The sequence below is a fragment of the Camelus ferus genome, chromosome 15 (genome assembly GCF_009834535.1).
Source record: "Camelus ferus isolate YT-003-E chromosome 15, BCGSAC_Cfer_1.0, whole genome shotgun sequence".
NCBI lineage: Eukaryota > Metazoa > Chordata > Mammalia > Artiodactyla > Camelidae > Camelus > Camelus ferus.
The window spans coordinates 38,821,108-38,840,644 of record NC_045710.1 but is presented as its reverse complement, the minus strand read 5'-3'; the positions used below and the strand labels follow the sequence as shown (position 1 = coordinate 38,840,644).

At 42.1% G+C, this 19,537-nt stretch overlaps 1 protein-coding gene across 1 annotated transcript; it reads left to right on the top strand.

Annotated features, from left to right (window-relative positions):
* Nucleotides 1-284: 284 nt before the first annotated feature.
* GPR75 (G protein-coupled receptor 75) lies at nucleotides 285-9,062 on the top strand. The gene is made up of 2 exons (XM_032497542.1): nucleotides 285-493; nucleotides 4,739-9,062. The coding sequence occupies exon 2, from the start codon at nucleotides 4,835-4,837 to the stop codon at nucleotides 6,455-6,457; it is 1,623 nt and encodes a 540-aa protein (XP_032353433.1). The 5' UTR covers nucleotides 285-493; nucleotides 4,739-4,834; the 3' UTR covers nucleotides 6,458-9,062.
* Nucleotides 9,063-19,537: the final 10,475 nt, after the last annotated feature.

The following is a 19,537-nucleotide window of genomic DNA, read 5'->3' as shown; positions in this document are numbered from 1 at the left end:
GAAGGCCTACGTGAAGCCGCCGTCCAGCCCTGTTCGCGGCCCCCACGGGTGGCTGTGCGCCATCCGTGCCCCTACCTGTGCTCTCCTCTCCACCCAGCCCGCTCGCCCCCTCTTCCTCCGTCTGTCAGCTCTTGTCAGCCTCAGGGAGCCCCCACTCCCCGAGCGGCAAGACGCCGCGCCTGAGAGACACCTCGCGCGGCGCGGAGGACGACGCCGGGCGGCGGGAGCGGCGGGGCACGAGGGCACGGGGAGGCCCTCGAGGCGGCGGGGGCAGGCGGGGCGCGGAGCCGGAGTGTCCGGCCAAGGGGGCGGCGCCCTCCACGGCTCCGTGACTGCGCCTCCGCGCCCCCGGCTCGCCGCGGCTCCCAGGATGCGCGGAGGCGGCGGCGATGGCGATGATGCCTCGAGCCCTGCATCATCCCCGGCGGCGGGCGGAGCTGGGGTCCCGGCTGCGAGATGGTGGAGCAGGGGCGGCGCTACGGCCACCAGGCAGGTGAGAGGCCTCGGGCCCCTAGAGGAGGACCACCCCGCGGGGACCGGGAGGGCCGGGCCACGAGAATCCGGAGGGCGAGCGAGAAGGCGGCTGCGCGGGTCTAGGCCCGGCCGCCGCGCACCTGCGGCCCTGCGCCCCTGCGCCCCTGGCGCGGCCTGCGGGGAAGCCATGTCGCCCCTGCCCTGCCGGCTTCGGGGCTCCCCCGGGCCTGTGGCACCCCTCCCCCACCGCCCATGCTCTGGCTGAGCCCTCCTCACCCCGGCGACCCTTTTCGGAATCTTTTACAAGATTCCCTGGACCCGGCTAGGCCCTCCTTACCTAACCTTCCCCAGCCCAGGGAGCGCCTATCCCTCGCCAACCCCTGACGGAGGTCGACAGTCCCTCCCAGCAGCCTCCCACTACATCCTCAGACTGGGGGTTCTCCGCAGCCGCCCCATCTCCCTCATCCACTGACCCTACCCTACCTCATCAGCTGCACCGGGTTTCAGTATGTAGTTCAGCTGCGGCGAAAGAGCATGATCTCTGAAATCAGATAAATCTGGCTTGAATCTTAGTGACCTTGGATAAGTCATTTAACTTCCCTGGGGTTTTTCCTGATTAATACAAATTCAGTGCGAATAACAATATTACAAAACCTTGTTCTCTTTTGAGGGTTAGACTCTGAAAATGCCTGCCCTCAAGGAATTGAAGGCATTGTGAGGTTTAAAAAAAAAATTAGTTGGAAGAGTCCAGGTCGTGAGTTGACTTGTAAAAGTTCGTAGAAAATGTTTTAATATATACTAAAATATTAAGACAGGACACTATCAGAGGCGTTTCACACATCGGAATGAGGCATCACTGCTGTACAGTAAATTTTCACTTAATATTCCTTGCTTACTAGTTAGGATCTCTCCTCTTTAGTTGTAACAAAATGCATATGATATAAATTCATTCTATTTTACTGTGGCTAATAAGCCTTAAGACTGGAGTTGCAACTTAAAATTTTTCTGATTTTATTACCTTAATCACATCTTCCAGCAACTATTTATGGTCCTAGAGATAAAGAGTATCTTGTATGCTTGCATTGAAACCAATGTTGGGAACCTTTATTTAACATTTAGGAGTAAGTAGTGAATAGGTATTCATTTACCCGCCCTCCCCAAATCACTGAGTTTTATAGTTCTGCCATCATAGCTTTGTCCCAAATTGTCATCTCAGCCTCCTCTTTCTCAGAAATAATACCTGGGTTTACTTTCTCTCCATTTTCTTATTGTTTCCAAAGTTTCTCTGCCAAAACGTTTACTTCTGTTCTGTCTTCTGCTTTTTCTTCCCATTCTCTGATTCCTTCCTTTTTCCCTAATTATCCCAATCAGAATGATTTATAGTTACTTTATACCAAAACCATAATTATCAACCCTGCCAAAAAGGGTACACAGTAGTATGTATACGTATATCTGCATTCAAATTTTGGGCTCCAGGAACTTTGAGTTGGGAAGTGATTGCAATCCTACTTCATAGGATTATAATGACAGTGAAATAAAGTTTGATAGTATATGTGAAACTTCTAGTAGAAGTGCCAGGTAGATACACAATAACCACCCAATAAATTATAGCAGCTGTAACTCTTTTCTGACCTGGGGTTCCCTGCCTTGATTGCTGTTCTGTTTAGCACGGTGGAGTGTGGGCTTTAGAGAGCAACTGCTTAGGTTCAAATCCATGCTCTACGCCTTTAAGAGAGGGGCTCACTTTCCTCATCTGCAAAATGGAGGTAAATTATACTATCTCATGGTTGTTGTAAGAATTCAGTAAGTTTAAAGTGTGGAACATTGAGTGCATGGCATATCATAATCACTGAGTAATGTTAACATAATGATACTGATCATTATATTCCTGACTTAGAATTCTCCTTTTTCTTAATCTATTGAAAAATTTTAAATTAATTGAAAAATTATAACGGACAGGAAGTGAAAGTTGTCCCTCAGCTCCTCCAAATCTTTTTTTCCCCCTCCTGCCTCTTATCCTTGACTAATGTTGGTGCCTCACATTCCATTTTCCCCTTGACAACTCCCTTTCCATATATCTCCCAGCCTGGGGTCTTCATAAATTCCATCACCCATGTCTTCATTATTACCCGCTTACTCAATATTTCTCTTAGCATCCTAATTCCAGATTTCATCCTTTTAATTTCCCCAGACCAAATTCCTGCTTTCCTCTTCACCCCTGTTCATCTCCCTACTTACAAAGAGGGAGCCCTTCAGGGTCAGGGGAATTTGGTACAAATAATATTATCACCTTTCTGCCCTTCCTGTGTCCACAAATTGGATTTTCTCTCTTACTTCTTTTTTCATCGGTTAACCAGAATCCTCCAATTAACAATTAGAAAAGCAAACAGTAAAAGTGTTTTTTCCCCCACTACGTAGGTATCAAAAAGGGTTCAGAAATGGGTACACAGTCTTTAAGTGAAAACAAAAAGCTATCCATTATTACTGTTTTTTAATTCTAATCATCAAGAAACAGAAGATCAGGATTTAATTTTTCTCTCATAGAACTTTTATAAGGAAAGTACAGAAAAGTTCGTCTCACTTCCCAGTGGAGAAATTCATGATATTGTCATGATCTGTTCTGTTTGACCTCTGAGAATGTGGAAGAGGTTATCTTCTTCCTTCAGGAAGGATACCAGTTAGTTACATGGATCTCCCCAGGACTGGAATTTGTCTGATCCTCTCTGGCACAGCTGTACTTGTTATTGAATGCTGAGAGACTTCTATATTGGGTGGTCCATAGCTCCTGCTTGGCGCTCCCGGTAATCCCTCACTGACCTGGCCCCTTCCTCCTCACCCCATGATCCAGCAACTAAAGGGTTAACCCCTGGCACAGCTGGAGGCCTCTGAGACCCAGGTGGAGTTAGTGGTTAAATATTCTGAACATCACCCCTGGACCTCCCCAATGCCACTGGTTATTCCTAAAATGCTGGATTAAAGCAAATTCTTTTTGGTTGCCCAGAGCATTGCACCAGTCTCCCAGGAACAACTTAAGCTGGACCACCGGAAGCATCTTTGGGAGCAGGGTAGGCACCAGGCTACACAGGGCTTTGGGATTTGGAACAAAAGATTGTGTGAGTGTACTACGTCAAATATCGCAAAATGGAGGGGAAGAAAAGGTTAAGAAAGTAAAGGAGCAAGAAGAAAAAAGTTACTCTTTGAAAACACAGGCTGAGTCTTATCTTTGCAGCCACAGTGCATAGCATAAAGCTGTCATATAGTGCACATGAGAGATGTGAGCCAGGTGAATGAATGCATGACTGAGTGCATACCTCTTGCCTCATGAAGATATTCCTGCTGGGATAATGACGACTCACATTTATACAGAGAGTTTACAAAGTGGTGCTTTGTACCTTGTGAATCTCAAATATAATTCTGACACTCTTCATTACTTCTATGTTTTCCCTCTCAAAGGTAGTCCTATACAAAGTTCTTTTCCAAAGCAAAGTATGGACTTGGCCAAGAAATCAGAAGCAGGGAGAAGAAAATATAAATACTGGAAAACAAAGGATTCTTCCTAGGGAAAAAAATGGGATTTGTTAGTGACTTGTGAGAGTTCTACAAAGGGCCACAGCATCCGCCAATGATACCCTCTTGCTCATATGTCAAGCACATGCTATTTCTTGCCTCAATCCTGCTGCAAAGGCCTACTCCCCTTCTCCCCGCCTGTCCATCCCCCACTCCCTGCCGCTCACCTTTCACCCAGCGAGCTCCTCCTCACCCCTCAGCCTCTCTCAGGTCCATGCTGGGCTGGATTACATTCAGCCTCTCTCCCTTCCGCAGTGCCCTGTTGTCAGCCAATTTGCTGCATTAGGCTGCCGTTACATCGTGAGGTTGATCTCCTCCAACTTGATTGTGATCTCTTGGTGGAGAAGTTATGTTCCTGTGTCTCCAGTGTCCGCCACCGGGGTGTTTCTGTACATCTGTACACCTACCCTTCAGTCACAATCTCAAGGGGTGACACCCAGGAATCTGCCTTTTTAACCCTCTCTCCAGGCGATGCTTAAACTAGCTTGAAACCACTGTGTCATAAAAGCTAAAACTAGCTGTATGAATGTATTCTGAGGTGTCTGTGTCTTTTCTGTGTTGGGCTTTGAGAGGAGAAATGCTTTCCAGGCACAGGGTCAGAGCTGAAAAATCCTAGAGCTTTTGTAAAAGCTCCTGAGACCAGTCTGCTTTCTCCATTAATTCCTTTCTGTTTCTGGGTGTGCATTTTTGTGTGCAGGCTTTTCTGCCTTGGGCCTCCTTTGTCAGATATCGCTCATCTGTGAGTTGAGGCCCTGACTCCCTTCCCACAGAAGGAAGAGTCATCTCTCTGAAGATGAACTCAACAGACCACCTCCAGGATGCTCCCAACAGCACCCTGCTACATGTGCCTCACTCCCAGGGAGGAAACAGCACTGCTCTGCAGGAGGACCTCCAGGACCTCATCCACACGGCCACCTTGGTGACCTGTACCTTTCTACTCGCAGTCATCTTCTGCCTGGGCTCCTACGGCAACTTCATTGTCTTCTTGTCCTTCTTTGATCCAGCCTTTAGGAAATTCAGAACCAACTTTGATTTCATGATCCTGAACCTGTCCTTCTGTGACCTCTTCATTTGTGGCGTGACGGCCCCCATGTTCACTTTCGTGTTGTTCTTCAGCTCAGCCAGGAGCATCCCAGACGCTTTCTGCTTCACCTTTCATCTCACCAGCTCTGGCTTCATCATCATGTCCCTCAAGACAGTGGCGGTGATCGCCCTGCACCGGCTCCGCATGGTGCTGGGCAAGCAGCCGAATCGCTCGGCCTTCTTTCCCTGCACCCTGCTCCTCACTCTGCTTCTCTGGGCCACCAGTTTCACCCTTGCCACCTTGGCCACCCTAAAAACCAGCAAGTCGCACCTCTGCCTTCCCATGTCCAGTCTGATTGCCGGAGAAGGGAAAGCCATCCTGTCTCTCTACGTGGTCGACTTCACCTTCTGTGTGGCTGTGGTCTCTGTCTCTTACATCATGATTGCTCAGACCCTGCGGAAAAATGCTCAAGTCAGAAAGTGCCCCCCCGTGATCACAGTGGATGCTTCCAGACACCAGCCTTTCATGGGGGCCCCGGCGAAGGGAGGTGGAGACCCCATCCAGTGCGCCATGCCGGCTCTGTACAGGAACCAGAATTACAACAAACTGCAGCACGTTCAGACCCACGGATACACCAAGAGTCCCAACCAGCTGCCAACCCCTGCAGCCAGCCGGCTGCAGCTGGTGTCAGCTGTCAATCTCTCCACGGCTAAGGATTCTAAGGCGGTGGTCACCTGTGTGGTCATCGTGCTGTCGGTCCTGGTGTGCTGTCTTCCGCTGGGGATTTCCTTGGTGCAGGTGGTTCTCTCGAGCAACGGGAGCTTCATCCTTTACCAGTTTGAACTCTTTGGATTCACTCTTATATTTTTCAAGTCAGGATTAAACCCTTTTATATATTCTCGAAACAGTGCAGGGCTGAGAAGGAAAGTTCTCTGGTGCCTCCGGTACGTAGGCCTGGGTGTTTTCTGCTGCAAACAGAAGACTCGACTTCGAGCCATGGGAAAAGGGAACCTCGAAGTCAACAGGAACAAATCCTCCCATCATGAGACAAACTCTGCCTACATGCTGTCTCCAAAGCCCCAGAAGAAATTTGTGGACCAGGCTTGTGGCCCAAGTCATTCGAAGGAAAGTGTGGTCAGTCCGAAGATGTCTGCTGGACATCAGCACTATGGTCAGAGCAGCTCAACCCCCATCAACACTCGGATCGAACCGTACTACAGTATCTACAACAGCAGCCCATCCCAGGAAGAGAGCATCCCGCATAACTTACAGCCGGTGAACGCCTTTGGATTTGCCAATTCATACATCGCCATGCATTATCACACCACCAATGATTTAATGCAAGAGTGTGACCGCACTTCAGCCAAGCAGATTCCAGTCCCCTCTGTGTAGCCCAGAGAGGCCAGAGAGTCTGACGTAAACTGCTTTTGTTTCTGATACAAATTGATTGTTTTTTAATTTTGTGAGAACAGTAGTAGATCAAAACTTAACGATTCACCCGAACAGTTGGCACTTAGGATTTTCTTTTGTCTGATGTGTTAGCATCTGTTGATTTGCTTTGTGTTTTCTTAACAATTTAATAATTGATGTAAAAGTTTATTATTTAGTTTCTTACCCGGATCTGTGCTCCAACCTTTTGTACTAAACTTTTAAATAGATGCCAGGGAATGATCATGCTACTGTATTAAAGCTGGGAATGAACTGATGATCATTTGAGTCAGTGTTCTGGATCTTCAAAGTAAATATGAGTTGGATTTTTTTTAAAGAATGTGAAGGTATTGTCTTTTCTGTGTTATTTTTATTGAGTTGTAAATTTTGATTGAAGTGTTGAAATGGGGAACAATATGCTTTTTTTGGTAGCAGGCTTACTGGAACAAATATTACATTGTTAAAGCAGAAAATCAGAAATGTATTATCTAAAACTATCCTTACCAAAAGAACACAAGCATTAGGTACTTTCCTTGCATACGACAGTCAACCAAGAATAGAGTATTGTGATAATTACCATTTCTTGTTAGAGACATTATTACTTTGTGTCAATTAAGTAGCTATATAGTTCTTTTAAAAAGAAAGCAATTTTTGCTTGCTAAAAATGAATTGTTCTATTTTGGAATGATCTGATCCAAGAATCCTAGTGAAGAGGACTGCATCTGCAGCAGAGGGATGCTCTTCCTGGGAGAGTCATCTCACCAGGGTGCTGCTCTCTGGGAAGTGGGCTAGGCTCTTGTATGTGTGAGGTGGTCGTGGTTATTGCCTAAGAAGGCATAGGGATGAGATGGGGGTACTTCGATTCAAGCTTTCCTTCTGTGTAAGAATGGTGGTTAACAACCTGACAAAGAGTACCTAAGTAACTATTTAGAAATAATTCTTTGGTCTTTGTTTATATATCACTATATTAGACAAGTTCTTAACATGACCTGTTGTTAGACTAATTGCGCTAATTCTCTCCCATTAATCTTAAACTGGAGATGGGCAGTAAGGCAAAACAAATGAAGTATTTGTACACCGAAAACTAATTTTATTATATACTCTGTGATTCCTAGGATAACAACTGTCAACTTATATTTTTATGTAAAAATATTTTCATTATAAGGTTAGCATTTGAACTCTGTACAGTTTTGGAACTGTAACTTTTAGACACGATGAGCATCAAGATACAAAAGCTATCTTTATAAATTGTTACATCCAAGAACTGTTTGCAAATTGGAAGGCCCTTTGTCCCTTTGGATGGAAGGTTTTCAATTTATAGCATCCTCTCCCAGGCTGTTCCCAAATCCAGAGGTCATGGGAGGCATGGAGAAGACAGGTGATACTCAACTAGAACCATGCTCAGCCTCATCTAATAACGCTTACCGTCCCGTATCAACCAGTCATTTCTATTTCTGAGGTTTAAGTATGAGATAGGGGTTTTATTTTGTTTTTAAATTCACCTTTTAGGACTCTCGTCTTACCTTCCTTCTCTCCCTTTCGTCCTTTATTTTTGCTATTCAATTTTATAACAGAAAAGAACATATCCACTCTCTCATTTTTTTTTTGTAATTGAATGCTATTTTTGGAAGTCACTATGACCTATTTCAATTGTGCTTTTATATTTTTAATACAACACTTTTCATTTATTAATATTCCCATGAGATAGGTTAGTATATTACCTCTTTTTAATGAAGAATTCAGAAATCTAATATTCTCTCCCAAGATCATTTGAAGACTTGAGGTAAATCAGGAACTAGACTTTTGTCTAAATTCAGAACCTGGTGTTTATTTCAATAAGCCAAACAGCTTCATAAGTAATAATATTAATCAAGAAGATATTTCACACTTTTTAAGGCCTATCTCTCTTTTTTGGCCAGGCATTTTAAATGTGACTCAATAAAATATTTTTTTAAAAAGTAGTTTCTACTTGTAAAATTAACAATGACAGGTTTCCTGTGTGACCTTCACATTTGAGACGACTTGCCCCGTCTTTGGGAGCTAAAAGTTACGGCATAAAGAAAACTAAGCATGTGCATATGACGTACTGAGTCTCTTTATGCTCATCAAGAAATTATTAACTTGCATGACATGTACAGTGGGCTAGATTATTCACCTTCCTCTGTATCTGTCTCTGTCTCTCTGTCTGTGTATGGATATATGTAGATGTGGAGACTGAGGCAGATATGTATTACTTGTCTCTTCATAAGTGATATATGTCTCTCTATACCGATATCTATATGGAGGTAAAGCTATAGATAGACATATGTAACTTCTCCATAAGGGCTAAAATGAGAACTTTTATAAAAGTATTGAGAATTCAGTTGACTTTGACTAATTAGCAGGGTATATTAATTAGTTCTATTGATGCTTTACTGTGATGCAAAATATGTGATGTATTCAGACATTTTATAATTGTTCTGATGTTAACCGTTAGGTCAGATTTTTATTTCTGACGCTTTTAATGTTCTTTTAAACTAATGTTTGGAAAATAAAAATACTGAAAATCCTAACATTTCTGAACATGAGACTGCAGTACTCTTAATTTCCTGTCCAATCATTTAAAAACCATCAGAGAATAGCCAGTGTTGAAGCTGGGAGAGAGTAATTTTCCTTGAAAGATGAAATAACTTGTTTGCCCACATTTTGTAGCAGGCAGTAAGGCTCAGAATAACCAAGAATAAGTAGCTCCAAAGGTTAAATATTTACTAAACAAAGTTTCTCACCCAGCGGGAAAAGTCCGGACTAAACATTTAAAAAACATCCTTAAAATGAAATGAATCTGGAAGAAGATATGGAATTCTGGATATTTCAGTTTATCTGTTAATCAGGGTTTGGTTCTAAGAATCAGAAAGCATTAATTTAAGCAGGAAAGGATTGAATACAGGAGATTAGATGGCTACTAACTCATTAGAATGTCAAGGCTCCGTGATGCCGGGTCTCCAGGGAGGAGTCCACAGGAAGCACCCTCAGCCTGAGCAGCCAGCTGAGCTGCTCCTCCAGCCAGCAAGGGCCGAAGCCGGGACGCCTCCGGGGACTCTGTCTGACTTCTAGGATACCTGTAGAAGTAGACATCCAGAGATCAGGAGGCCACTGCCCTGCCACTGCCTCCACAACGAGCCCTCGTGACACCTCCAGAGCTAAGCGACCGGAACATCAAAGCCCTGCTGCAGAAAGCATTTGGCGCTGGGCATGTAGTTGGCAGAACCCAATTTGCATTTATAACCCTAGCTTCTGGGAATCTGGTAAAGAACAGATACTGAGTTCCAGTCCACCCTGTCCACAGTGGGTCTTCTTCCTGGTACTCAGCATTTACAGCCACTCCTTCAGCCATGTGTCCAAGCAACAGCAACAGCCCCACTGTCCCACTTGAAATAATGCAGCTTCTCTCATTTAAACAAAAACCTGCCTCCTCTCCTCCAGAGGAAAGATGCAAAGTCCTGTCAACTACTCTGCTTATTTCTCGGTGGTGTCTTCTAGTTCAGTCAAAAATCTAAACTTGATATTCTGTAACCTAAGGATGAAATTTTAGAGTTTACCACCAGCAAATACGTCTTATAGGAAGTCACAGGGAAAACAGGGCAAGAACAGGAAATAGGTTGAAATATTTCATAAGGAAGAAAATATAGGAGCTAATAGAGACCCTACTTGCCTCTGATTAGGAGGCTGTGGTTGGTATTTTGTAACTTCCTTCCACCACTCTTTTATTTCCTTTATTTTTCAAACTAGATTTTCTGTTTATTGTTGAGGAATAGGAATACAATAGCTTATGTAAACTTTATGCCATTTTTATATTTAACCATTTTGCTAAACTCTCTCATTTCTGATAATGTATCTAAAGAATATTTTGGGTTTCTATGTAGACAGCAATGTCATCTGCAAATAATAATGGTTTTGTTTCTTCCTTTGTAAGCCTTACACCTTCTCTTTTTCCTGTCTTCCAGGGTTGGCTAAAATTCGGTATAATATTAAAATGAAGTTTTATTAGCAGACATTATTATTATTATTATACCCTCACCCCCCTCATTTCCTTTATTATTTATTTATGCTTTCTCCTTTCAGCTTTTCTTGGTGCATCTTACCAAATAGTGACAATGTTATCAGTCTTTCTAAAGAACCAACTCTTGCCTTTATTGATCCCTCGTATAGTATTTTTGTTTCCTTTCACTAATTTCTAGTCAAATTATTTCCTTCTTTCTACTTCCTTGGGGTTCTATTTTTTCTAACTTTTTTTTTAAGTTTTTTTTTTTTTTTTTTTTGTAGTAAGGGGAGATAATTAGGTTTATTTATTTATTTTTAATGGAGGTACTGGGGATTAAATCCAGGACCTCATGCATGCTAGGCGTGCACTCTATCACTGAGCTATACCCTCCCCACTCTGACTCCTTAGGTTTGATACTTAGCTCATTAATTTTCAGTTTTTCTCTTCTCTAATGTAAGCATGTTAAGTCATTAAAGTCTACGAATTTCCCTTGAAGAGAAGCTTTGCCTCCAACCCACAGATTTTGATATGCATTTGTATTAGCTGAAGCTGAGTTGTGCTGTGATAACTAGCAATTTCAACCCAATTTCTGTGGCACCACAACAAAAACCTATTTCTTACATGTTGACCGTGGCTCTACACCATCCTAGGATCCAGGCTGAAGAAGCAGTTACCTGCACCATGCCAATCTCTGGCAGAAGGAATACAGTAGGGACTCGTAGAGACTTCTGCTCAGAGGCAGCACACATCACACCACTCACGTTGCACTGGCCAAAGCAAGTCAGATGGCCAAGCATGATGTCAAGATTTCAGAAATACAAATCTAACAGGTTGGGGCACTGTGAGATCATGACAATGAGCTGGACTATATAATTCTTTCACAGGGTAGAGCAGAAACTATTTGGAATAGTAAGACAATTTACTGCTGTATTATTTTTATGATCATTTCATTCTAAGTATTTTCTAATTTGCATTACTGTTTTTTCTTTGGACTCACAAGTTATTTAGAAGTGATTCTCTTAACTTCCCAAAATTATATTTCAATGATTGATTTTTTAACTTAATAGCATTGTGGCAAGTGAGATTTATACAGCTCCAACCCTTGAAAATTTATTTGAGATTTGCTTTATGCTCCCATATATGGACAGTTTGTGTCAGTGATTTGAGTATACTTGAAAAGAATATGTATTTTCTTATTGTTGGGTAAAATTTCTCCAAAGATCCATTAGTTTGAGTCTATTGATTGTGTAGTTCAAATCTATATTCTTACTGATTTTCTTTTTTGTTTGTTTGCTTAGTCCTGAGGAGAGACAGTAGCAGAAATGCTTATACATACGTAGAAAGTATTCTGCTGGCACGTGGTGTGCATGGGTTCCCTGCAGAACAGTGTACAGAGGGAAGAGAGAACTTGTTACTTGCTGGGTTGTTAAAGTAGAAGTCAGGAGAGTTTCTATGGGAGTAGAATTATTAAAATATTATTAGATAATTCTTATTTTAAGAATTCAATAAAGAAGATTGTTGATATTACTCCAAATTCACTTCTGAAGCTTATTACTATTTAAACATGCATTTGTACACAGTTGTTATCAGAATGTCCATGTTTTAGCCTCTGTTTTTTTCTGTTGAAATGATAACATCATCAAAATTTGAAGAGCAGATTCATTTTATGAATACTATTGAAAGTACTCCCAAACCTATATCTGTTCAAGGAAAGTGATGTAGAGGAAAATTGCCTCAAGGCAACCTAGCAAATAAGAAAGAGCTGCAAATAGAGTGTTTCCTTACAGATTGCATTTACAGCAGTTTTTTTAGGAGTCAAAACTGAATTGGCAATAGGAGTGTATCTCTAGGTAGTAGGTTTAAATTTAGAAACTCATCTAGTTGACCTAGAGAGTTATTCTAGACAAGAGAATTTGTATCCTGCTTTGGGAATATTGTTAACCTTATCTGATTAATCATCAGTTATCCACCTTTCTCTTAGGTGATAAAAGAGCGCTCCACGATACTACAACATGCTGACATCCATTCTACAAGTTTTGACTGTGAAAATGCACACATGCCGATAATAGCAACAGCCATTGGGCTTACATGATGGTAAGATATACCAACTGCAGAGAGGTTACAATGTGAAAAAAAATGCCTGTCTTAGAATTGGTGATATATGTCATTTAGTATAAGATAGGGGAAAACAGAAAATTACTGTCTCTTGGTAAATAATCTAAGGATCCTTCTTTGAAACTAATACTTTGAATAGTTCTTGGTTAGCAATCCTTTACATCCATGAGCAAGGCCTCATAAGGTTCCGGGTGGGAATTATTTTGTAAAGTGGGAAGAGGGCAGTAATGAAAAGGCAGTGACTTTTCAGAGAAAAAGCAGCATGAGGTCCTAAAGAGGAAGGCATAGTAGCTTCTCAAACAGCTCAGTCTTAGGGACCTGAAAACGAGCATCTATAAACCGGGTCCCTTTTTCATGCTCATTACACCCTGGTGGGAAGCGCTCTGCCTTAGGCCACCAGTAGCCGTCCTTGGGTGCTGGCCAGCTCAGGTCCCCACCGGATCTGACTTTGGATTTCAGCTCATTCTTAAATAATTCTCCAGAATCTAGCCAGGCTAGGTTACGGAGCCTTCCTTTGAAGGCCATCCTCTTCATTCACAGCTTAGTGGCAACAATACACAGAAACTAGTGGGATTTTTGACTCCCAGAGACAGGCTTTTTCTCTCTTATTCACTTAAAGGAGTTGTTGTTTTTCTTCTCCTTTAATGAAAGAGGCCCACAGTCCCCTAAAAGGCAGGCAGCTGGAGGGGGTGGCGGGGGAAGGCTCCCCTCCTTCGGGGATCCAGGCTTTAGAGAGGCCAGGCCGAGACTGAGCTTCAAACCGGGGGCAAAGCAGCTGAGCTCCCGCACGGGGCGGACTCTGCCTGGGAAGACGCCTGGGCACATGCTGCGGTGTGTACCTGTTAGCAACACCCGCCTGCCCGTGTGTGATGAGGCACAGGTGAGCCAGAAGTCCCTCCCAGTAGTGAAGACACGATGACCTCTTGAAGCCAGATGAGGTAGTTTTTGAGGGGATGGAGTAGGGAAAGGAGGAGCAGAAAGATAGGAAAATAGCTCCCTATTTCCTCCCACGTTCCCAAACACGGATCTGTAAGTTGGGAAGCAGGGGCTGGCAGCCACTGTGATACTCAATCTTTCAATACTGCTTAAATGCTAATGACACTCAATTTTCTCTCTCTGGTCCTAACCTCTCCCTGAACTCCCTGCTGGTCTATGCAGTTCAACATCTCCACTGGGATATCTAATAGACATCTTAAATTTTAACATGTACAAAACTGACTTTTTTTTAAAAAACATTTTTTATTGATTTATAATCATTGTACAATGTTGTGTCAAATTCCAGTGTAGAGCACAATTTTTCAGTTATACATGAACATATATATATATTCGTTGTCACATTTTTTCTCTGTGAGCTACCATAGATCTTGTGTATATTTCCCTGTGCTATACAGTATAATCTTGTTTATCTATTCTACATTTTGAAATCCCAGTCTATCCCTTCCCACCCCCGTCCCCCTGGCAACCACAAGTTTGTATTCTATGTCTGTGAGTCTGTTTCTGCCTGCTTCCCACCGAACTTGTGCCTCCTGCCGCTTCACATTCTCAGTAAGCGGCACTGCAGTTCCCAGCTGCCCAGTTCAGTCAGGTCCACTCTTTTTGGGCTCTTGCATACTGCATCTCATCTACTTGAAAATATACTCTGAATCAAACTGTTTCTCACCTCTCCCATCCCCGTCCCTTCCAGCCCACGCTCCCATCATCTCTCACCTGGGCTATTAAACCAGCCTCATAACCATTCTCCACCTTCCAGTCTTTCTCTCCCATTGTCTCCCCTCTGTGTGACTGTGACCTTTAAAGTAAATCCTATTTGTCCTTCTCCTGCTTAAAGCCTTTCCATCCCACTTAGAACAAAATCAGAAGCCCTTGCCATGGCCTGCTCGACCCTAGTGGGCTGCTCCCTGGTTTCCTCTGTCCCCATTTCCTTTCCTTTGTACTCTGCCTAATGTGTTGGGGCTACACGGGCTTTCTGGCTGATTCTCACATGCCTGCATTCTGTCCCCATGTCAGGGAGTCAGTTCCCCCAGGAATGCTTCAGCACGAATGGTCTTCCCCAGGGGCCTTTCCTAGCTGCCATATTCAGCGTAACTGTCCACCCCATCACCATCTGTCCTTCTGCCATGCTTTATTTTCTTCATGGTTCTTAGCATTACCCAACATTGTACTACTGGACTAGTCTGCTCAGGCTGCCATAACAGAAGACCACAGACTAGGTGACCTAAATAACAGAAATTAATTTTCTCACAACTTTGGAGGCTGGAAGTCCAAGACTGAGGTCGCACAAGATTGGTTTTGTGTGAGGCCTCTTTTCCTGGCTTGTGGAAGGCTGCCTCCGCGTTGTGTCTTCACATGGCCCCTTTTCTGTGCATGCATGGAGGGAGAGGGTGGGGCTCTCTGGTCTCTTCCCCTCCTTGTAAGGACACCAGCTCCACCCTTATGGCCTCATTAAACTAGATTACCTCTTTAAAGGACTTATCTCCAAATACAGTCACATTGGGGGTTAGAGCTTCAGATGTGAGTTTGGGGGAGTGTTGGCACAATTCAGTTCGTAATAGTTACATATAATTGTTTACTGGTTGTCTCCCCACTAGAATAAAGCTCTAATAGGGCATAAACTTTGGTTTGTTCAACATCATGTCCCTAGTACCTATCAGTCCTTGGCCCTGGTAGGCTTTCAGTGATGACTGCTGAATAAATGAATCATACAATAAGTGAGTGAATGGCTAAAGCCTGGAAGTGATGTCAACCCAAATCTCTGGCTGGCTGGGTTACAATTGCCCTGAGTTTGTTACTTTTTGTATCCCTCTCTATATTCCCAGGACAATTATCAGCAGGACTCTAATGAAAGGGGTACGGTCTTGATTTAGGAGAACTACAAGGCCTTGTTTCTGTTTACCCAGTTAGGGGACCAGCTCTGAGGGCATCTTTTGCCAGGGGACCACCCTGGCTGCTCAAGAGCTGCCAGACAACCTTCATCCATTCTCACTGGAATCCTATGCCTCATTATGCTGCCGAGAACACTGAGGATGAAAGCAAACTCTTCAGCAACCACACAGGAGTTAGAGGGGAAAAGAAGTAACTGGTTCTTGGAGGGAGAGAGGGGAGGATACAAGTTACTTTGAAGTAGATGACAGTTTGAATAAAGGTGCAGATTTAGTGAAATTTTGCTTTCCGTGAGAAATAATTAACAGGCAATCTGTTTAGGTCCAATGCCTCAGAGGTTAATTTTACCAAAGTGAAAATATCCCTTCCTTGTTTAGGGGCAAATGGGTGAATTTTCCCTCCTCTACCCCAGTAAAGAGGTAATTCTGATTTAAAAAAAATACACTTAGCTGGTTCTAAGATAAGTTCAGTTTGTTTCTCTGAGTTCCATTAATGTGAAGGTTTGCCCTTTTGACCCTTTCCCCAGCCTTCAGCTGCCAGTAGCATGCTGATGAGGGGGAGCTCTTTCAATTGTGGGAACCTTGATTTTCTTGCAAAGCCTGATGTTTTGCAAAATGTACCTTGTTCAGATGCCAGCTAGGCCTTAAAAAGTGGAGCAGTTCACAAAGAGTGCTTTATGCCTGTCTCCTGGGGCTGTGGCACTAGGCTAGGTTTCGTAACCTGTGTAAAATTCTTCAGGTTCAGTTCGTTTCATATCTGACATTAGCAAGAGCTTACAAAAGCTTCTCGCTTGTCTGATTGGCTTTAGCAACAAAATATGTCAAAGAAATTGTAAGAACTGATTTTATTAATATTATTCTGAGGAAATATATGACTGGGAATTGTGTTCTTCACAGAGAACCATAATGTTAGACACTTTCTTTGATGAGTTCAGAGGACTACAGAATTGGAGTGTTTTCGGATCGTGGAGCTGGAGATTGAAAATTTAATTCTTATTGTTTGTTGGGCTTTTTTTGTTTGTTTTTATTTTGGGGGGGGTAATTAGGTTTATTTACTTATTTATTTAATACAGGTACTGGGGATTGAACCCAGGACCTTGTGCATGCTAAGCATGCACTCTACCACTGAGCTATACCCTCTCCCACCAAATTTAATCCTTTTCTTAACCTTTGAGATCAGGGACTTGACTTCAATCACTGCCTATAAGTGGGGGAAATAAAACACAATATGGAGACATAGACACTGTACTCCTATTAGGAAGGAGAAGCAACATATAGAACCAGGGGAAAGCAATGTAAGGCAACAAAAAAATAATGAATGAAAGGAATCCAGATGGAACAAATCGACCATTCTACTCCCTTTTCTTTCCCAACCATTGTAAAACTGAGGAAAATGTCTTTTCCTCTAAGCACAAAACACTGAAAAATAAGGACTGGTAGGAAACCTGTGGGAATTGGAGTAGTTGGGGAAGATTTTATAAGGTGTGTATAAGAGAGGGTGAAGGTTCAGTCATTTATTCAGCAAATATTTGTTGAGTGTCAGTTTTACACAAGGTCTGAGGAGAAACAAAAATAAGGTATATTCTTTACTCCAATAAATAAAAGATATAAAGGGATTATTTTTATCATTTAAATCATAAATACAATCTAGATCTAGATGAATTGCCTCTGCACTTGGCATTGTTTACCATCACAAGATTATCGAAGAAGGTAGGGTTTGGGGGTGGGGATGGGGGTATAGCTCAGTGGTGGAACAGGTACACACGTGCTTAGTGTGCACAAGGCCTTGGGTTCAGTCCCCAGTACCTCAATTAAAAAAAAAAAGTAGGGTTTGATGGCATTTAACTAAGCCCAAATTTCCAAGGTGACACACTAATCTTACTAGTGAACTTTCATTTGCCAGATTTGTGGGTTGCATTAGTTTAAGAAAAGTTAGTGGAGTCCCATGATAAAAATAATATGTAGAAAAAAAATGTTACAAGTGTACCAGGACAAGAATCAATCATTTCCCGCATTTTATACGACATTTTGCTGAGCCCTTCCGTGTGTTCTCTTTGAAATAACCAAGAGTGGTTCATGGGGCAGAAGATGTTTCTGTGAGTAGAGAGCACTACAGCATATTATTCACAAACATGGACTCTGGAATCTGAACTGATTCAAATGGTGGCTCAGGCACCTGCAGTTTAGTTCAGCTCTTGGAGCCTCATTTTCCTTATCCGTGAGCTTAAGATAGTAAACCTACCTCACAGGGTTGTGAACATAAGGTATCTGAAGGGTTTAGCATAGTGCCTACAGTTCAATAAATGTTCAGTAAGTGACAGCTATCATTTTTATTATCAGAAAAGCAGTCTGAGGTGGCCTGTAATCTGAAATTCAAAGAATAATGACTCAAGATTGCTCACAGCTGGCTTTTGGGGAGTAAAGTAAAACTTTCTTGGAGGTGGTTAATGAAAGTTTTTCTGACAAATAATTCCTGTCAGCATGGCTTAAGAATATTAATAAATACAAGTTAAGTATGAAAAACTAATCTAAGGGAACAGTAACTTCCAATTTCCTTGACCAATTATTCCTATTTTCTAATCTACGGGATAATATTTGGAGCTCCGATGGAATTCTTAAATGAGTAAATTAGTTTTAAATGCTATTAAAGAACACTGCTGGCAAACTATTTTACTGAGGACACAGCTTTTAGAACCTAACAAAGTTCACGGTTTTTGGCTGTATTACTAAGTGAATTTAGATAGTAAAGCAGATTTGACTTACTGAGTTTTGGAACTTACTTTGCTGGACTTTTAAGGAAGTTTGATCCTTAGTGTATTATATATTTACAAAATGAAAATTATATTTGTCCTTCAGGCAAATATACAGGAAGCTATTTTTCCCTTAAATTCAAGGCAAAGCACAATTTAGTCTTTTGACACATACTGGATAGCAATTTAATAGATTTGAAATACATAATGTAGTTGATGAGATGTTTAGCATTTCATAGTCTCACAAATGTCTTGCATAGTTGATTACCATTTCCAGAATTTCTTCATGATTTGTTTTTGATGAACTTTTTGTTTCAAATATTAAAAAGTAATAAAATTCTTAAAAATTTACAAATAAGTATGGATGTAAAACACTACAAGTCCTATATTCTATTTGTTAGTAATTTTGCCTTTCTTCTTTCCATTTTCTAAATTTTGTGATTGTCAGGCCTGCCTTTATTTTTCTTTAGGTATTAAAGACTGGAATTCCAGTAGTCCTTAAACTGTAGTTTCTTCTGACTGCAAGTGAGGACATACTCATTCTTCCTAACCGCTGTGAAAAAGCATTAGTGTACTGTGTCACTTCTAACAGAGAAAGCTTGTAGGATACCAGAACAACAGTGACTGGAGCCATGACTGGTGTAAGTAACCTGTTAACTGCTCACTTTAATTCTTACTGGTTATGCACCTAATAATGTCTGATCCTGATGCTAATATTTAAAGTGACGGTTCCATTTTCTAAAAAGTGATGGAGGTATTAATTTAGTCTAGGATGATGCAACCTGGTGGAAGTGAAGAGTAACAATGGCATCCCCACCAACTGTTCTACCCATGTAACACTCGCTCTCCCCCTCAGGATACTTCATCTTTTATCATACAAAACCTGATTTACGAATGTGTGCACCAGTGTCAGTCCACCTATTAAATATTAGTGAAGCTTAATTCCTCTTTCACAGATGGAAAATTAGTAGAATTTCTAATGTTTTCTTCCCGTCACCCACTGGATCATCTCGCCTGCTTGTACAGCCTACTTTGAGACTACTAGCATGTGAAATAAAGCATGCCCTTAGTATGTAGTAGTCCAAGGTTTCTCTACCACCCCTGCCAAACAACTGAGAAAAAGAAATGGAGAATTGGCTTTTCTTTTAAGCCATGTCACTATGGCAATATATTTTGAAAACTTTTACTTCAACAGCTCATTATCACATAAAACATTCATATATGTATCATTTATTTCTGCCTTCAAATGGAAATGTAAACACTGATAATAAGTAAAATC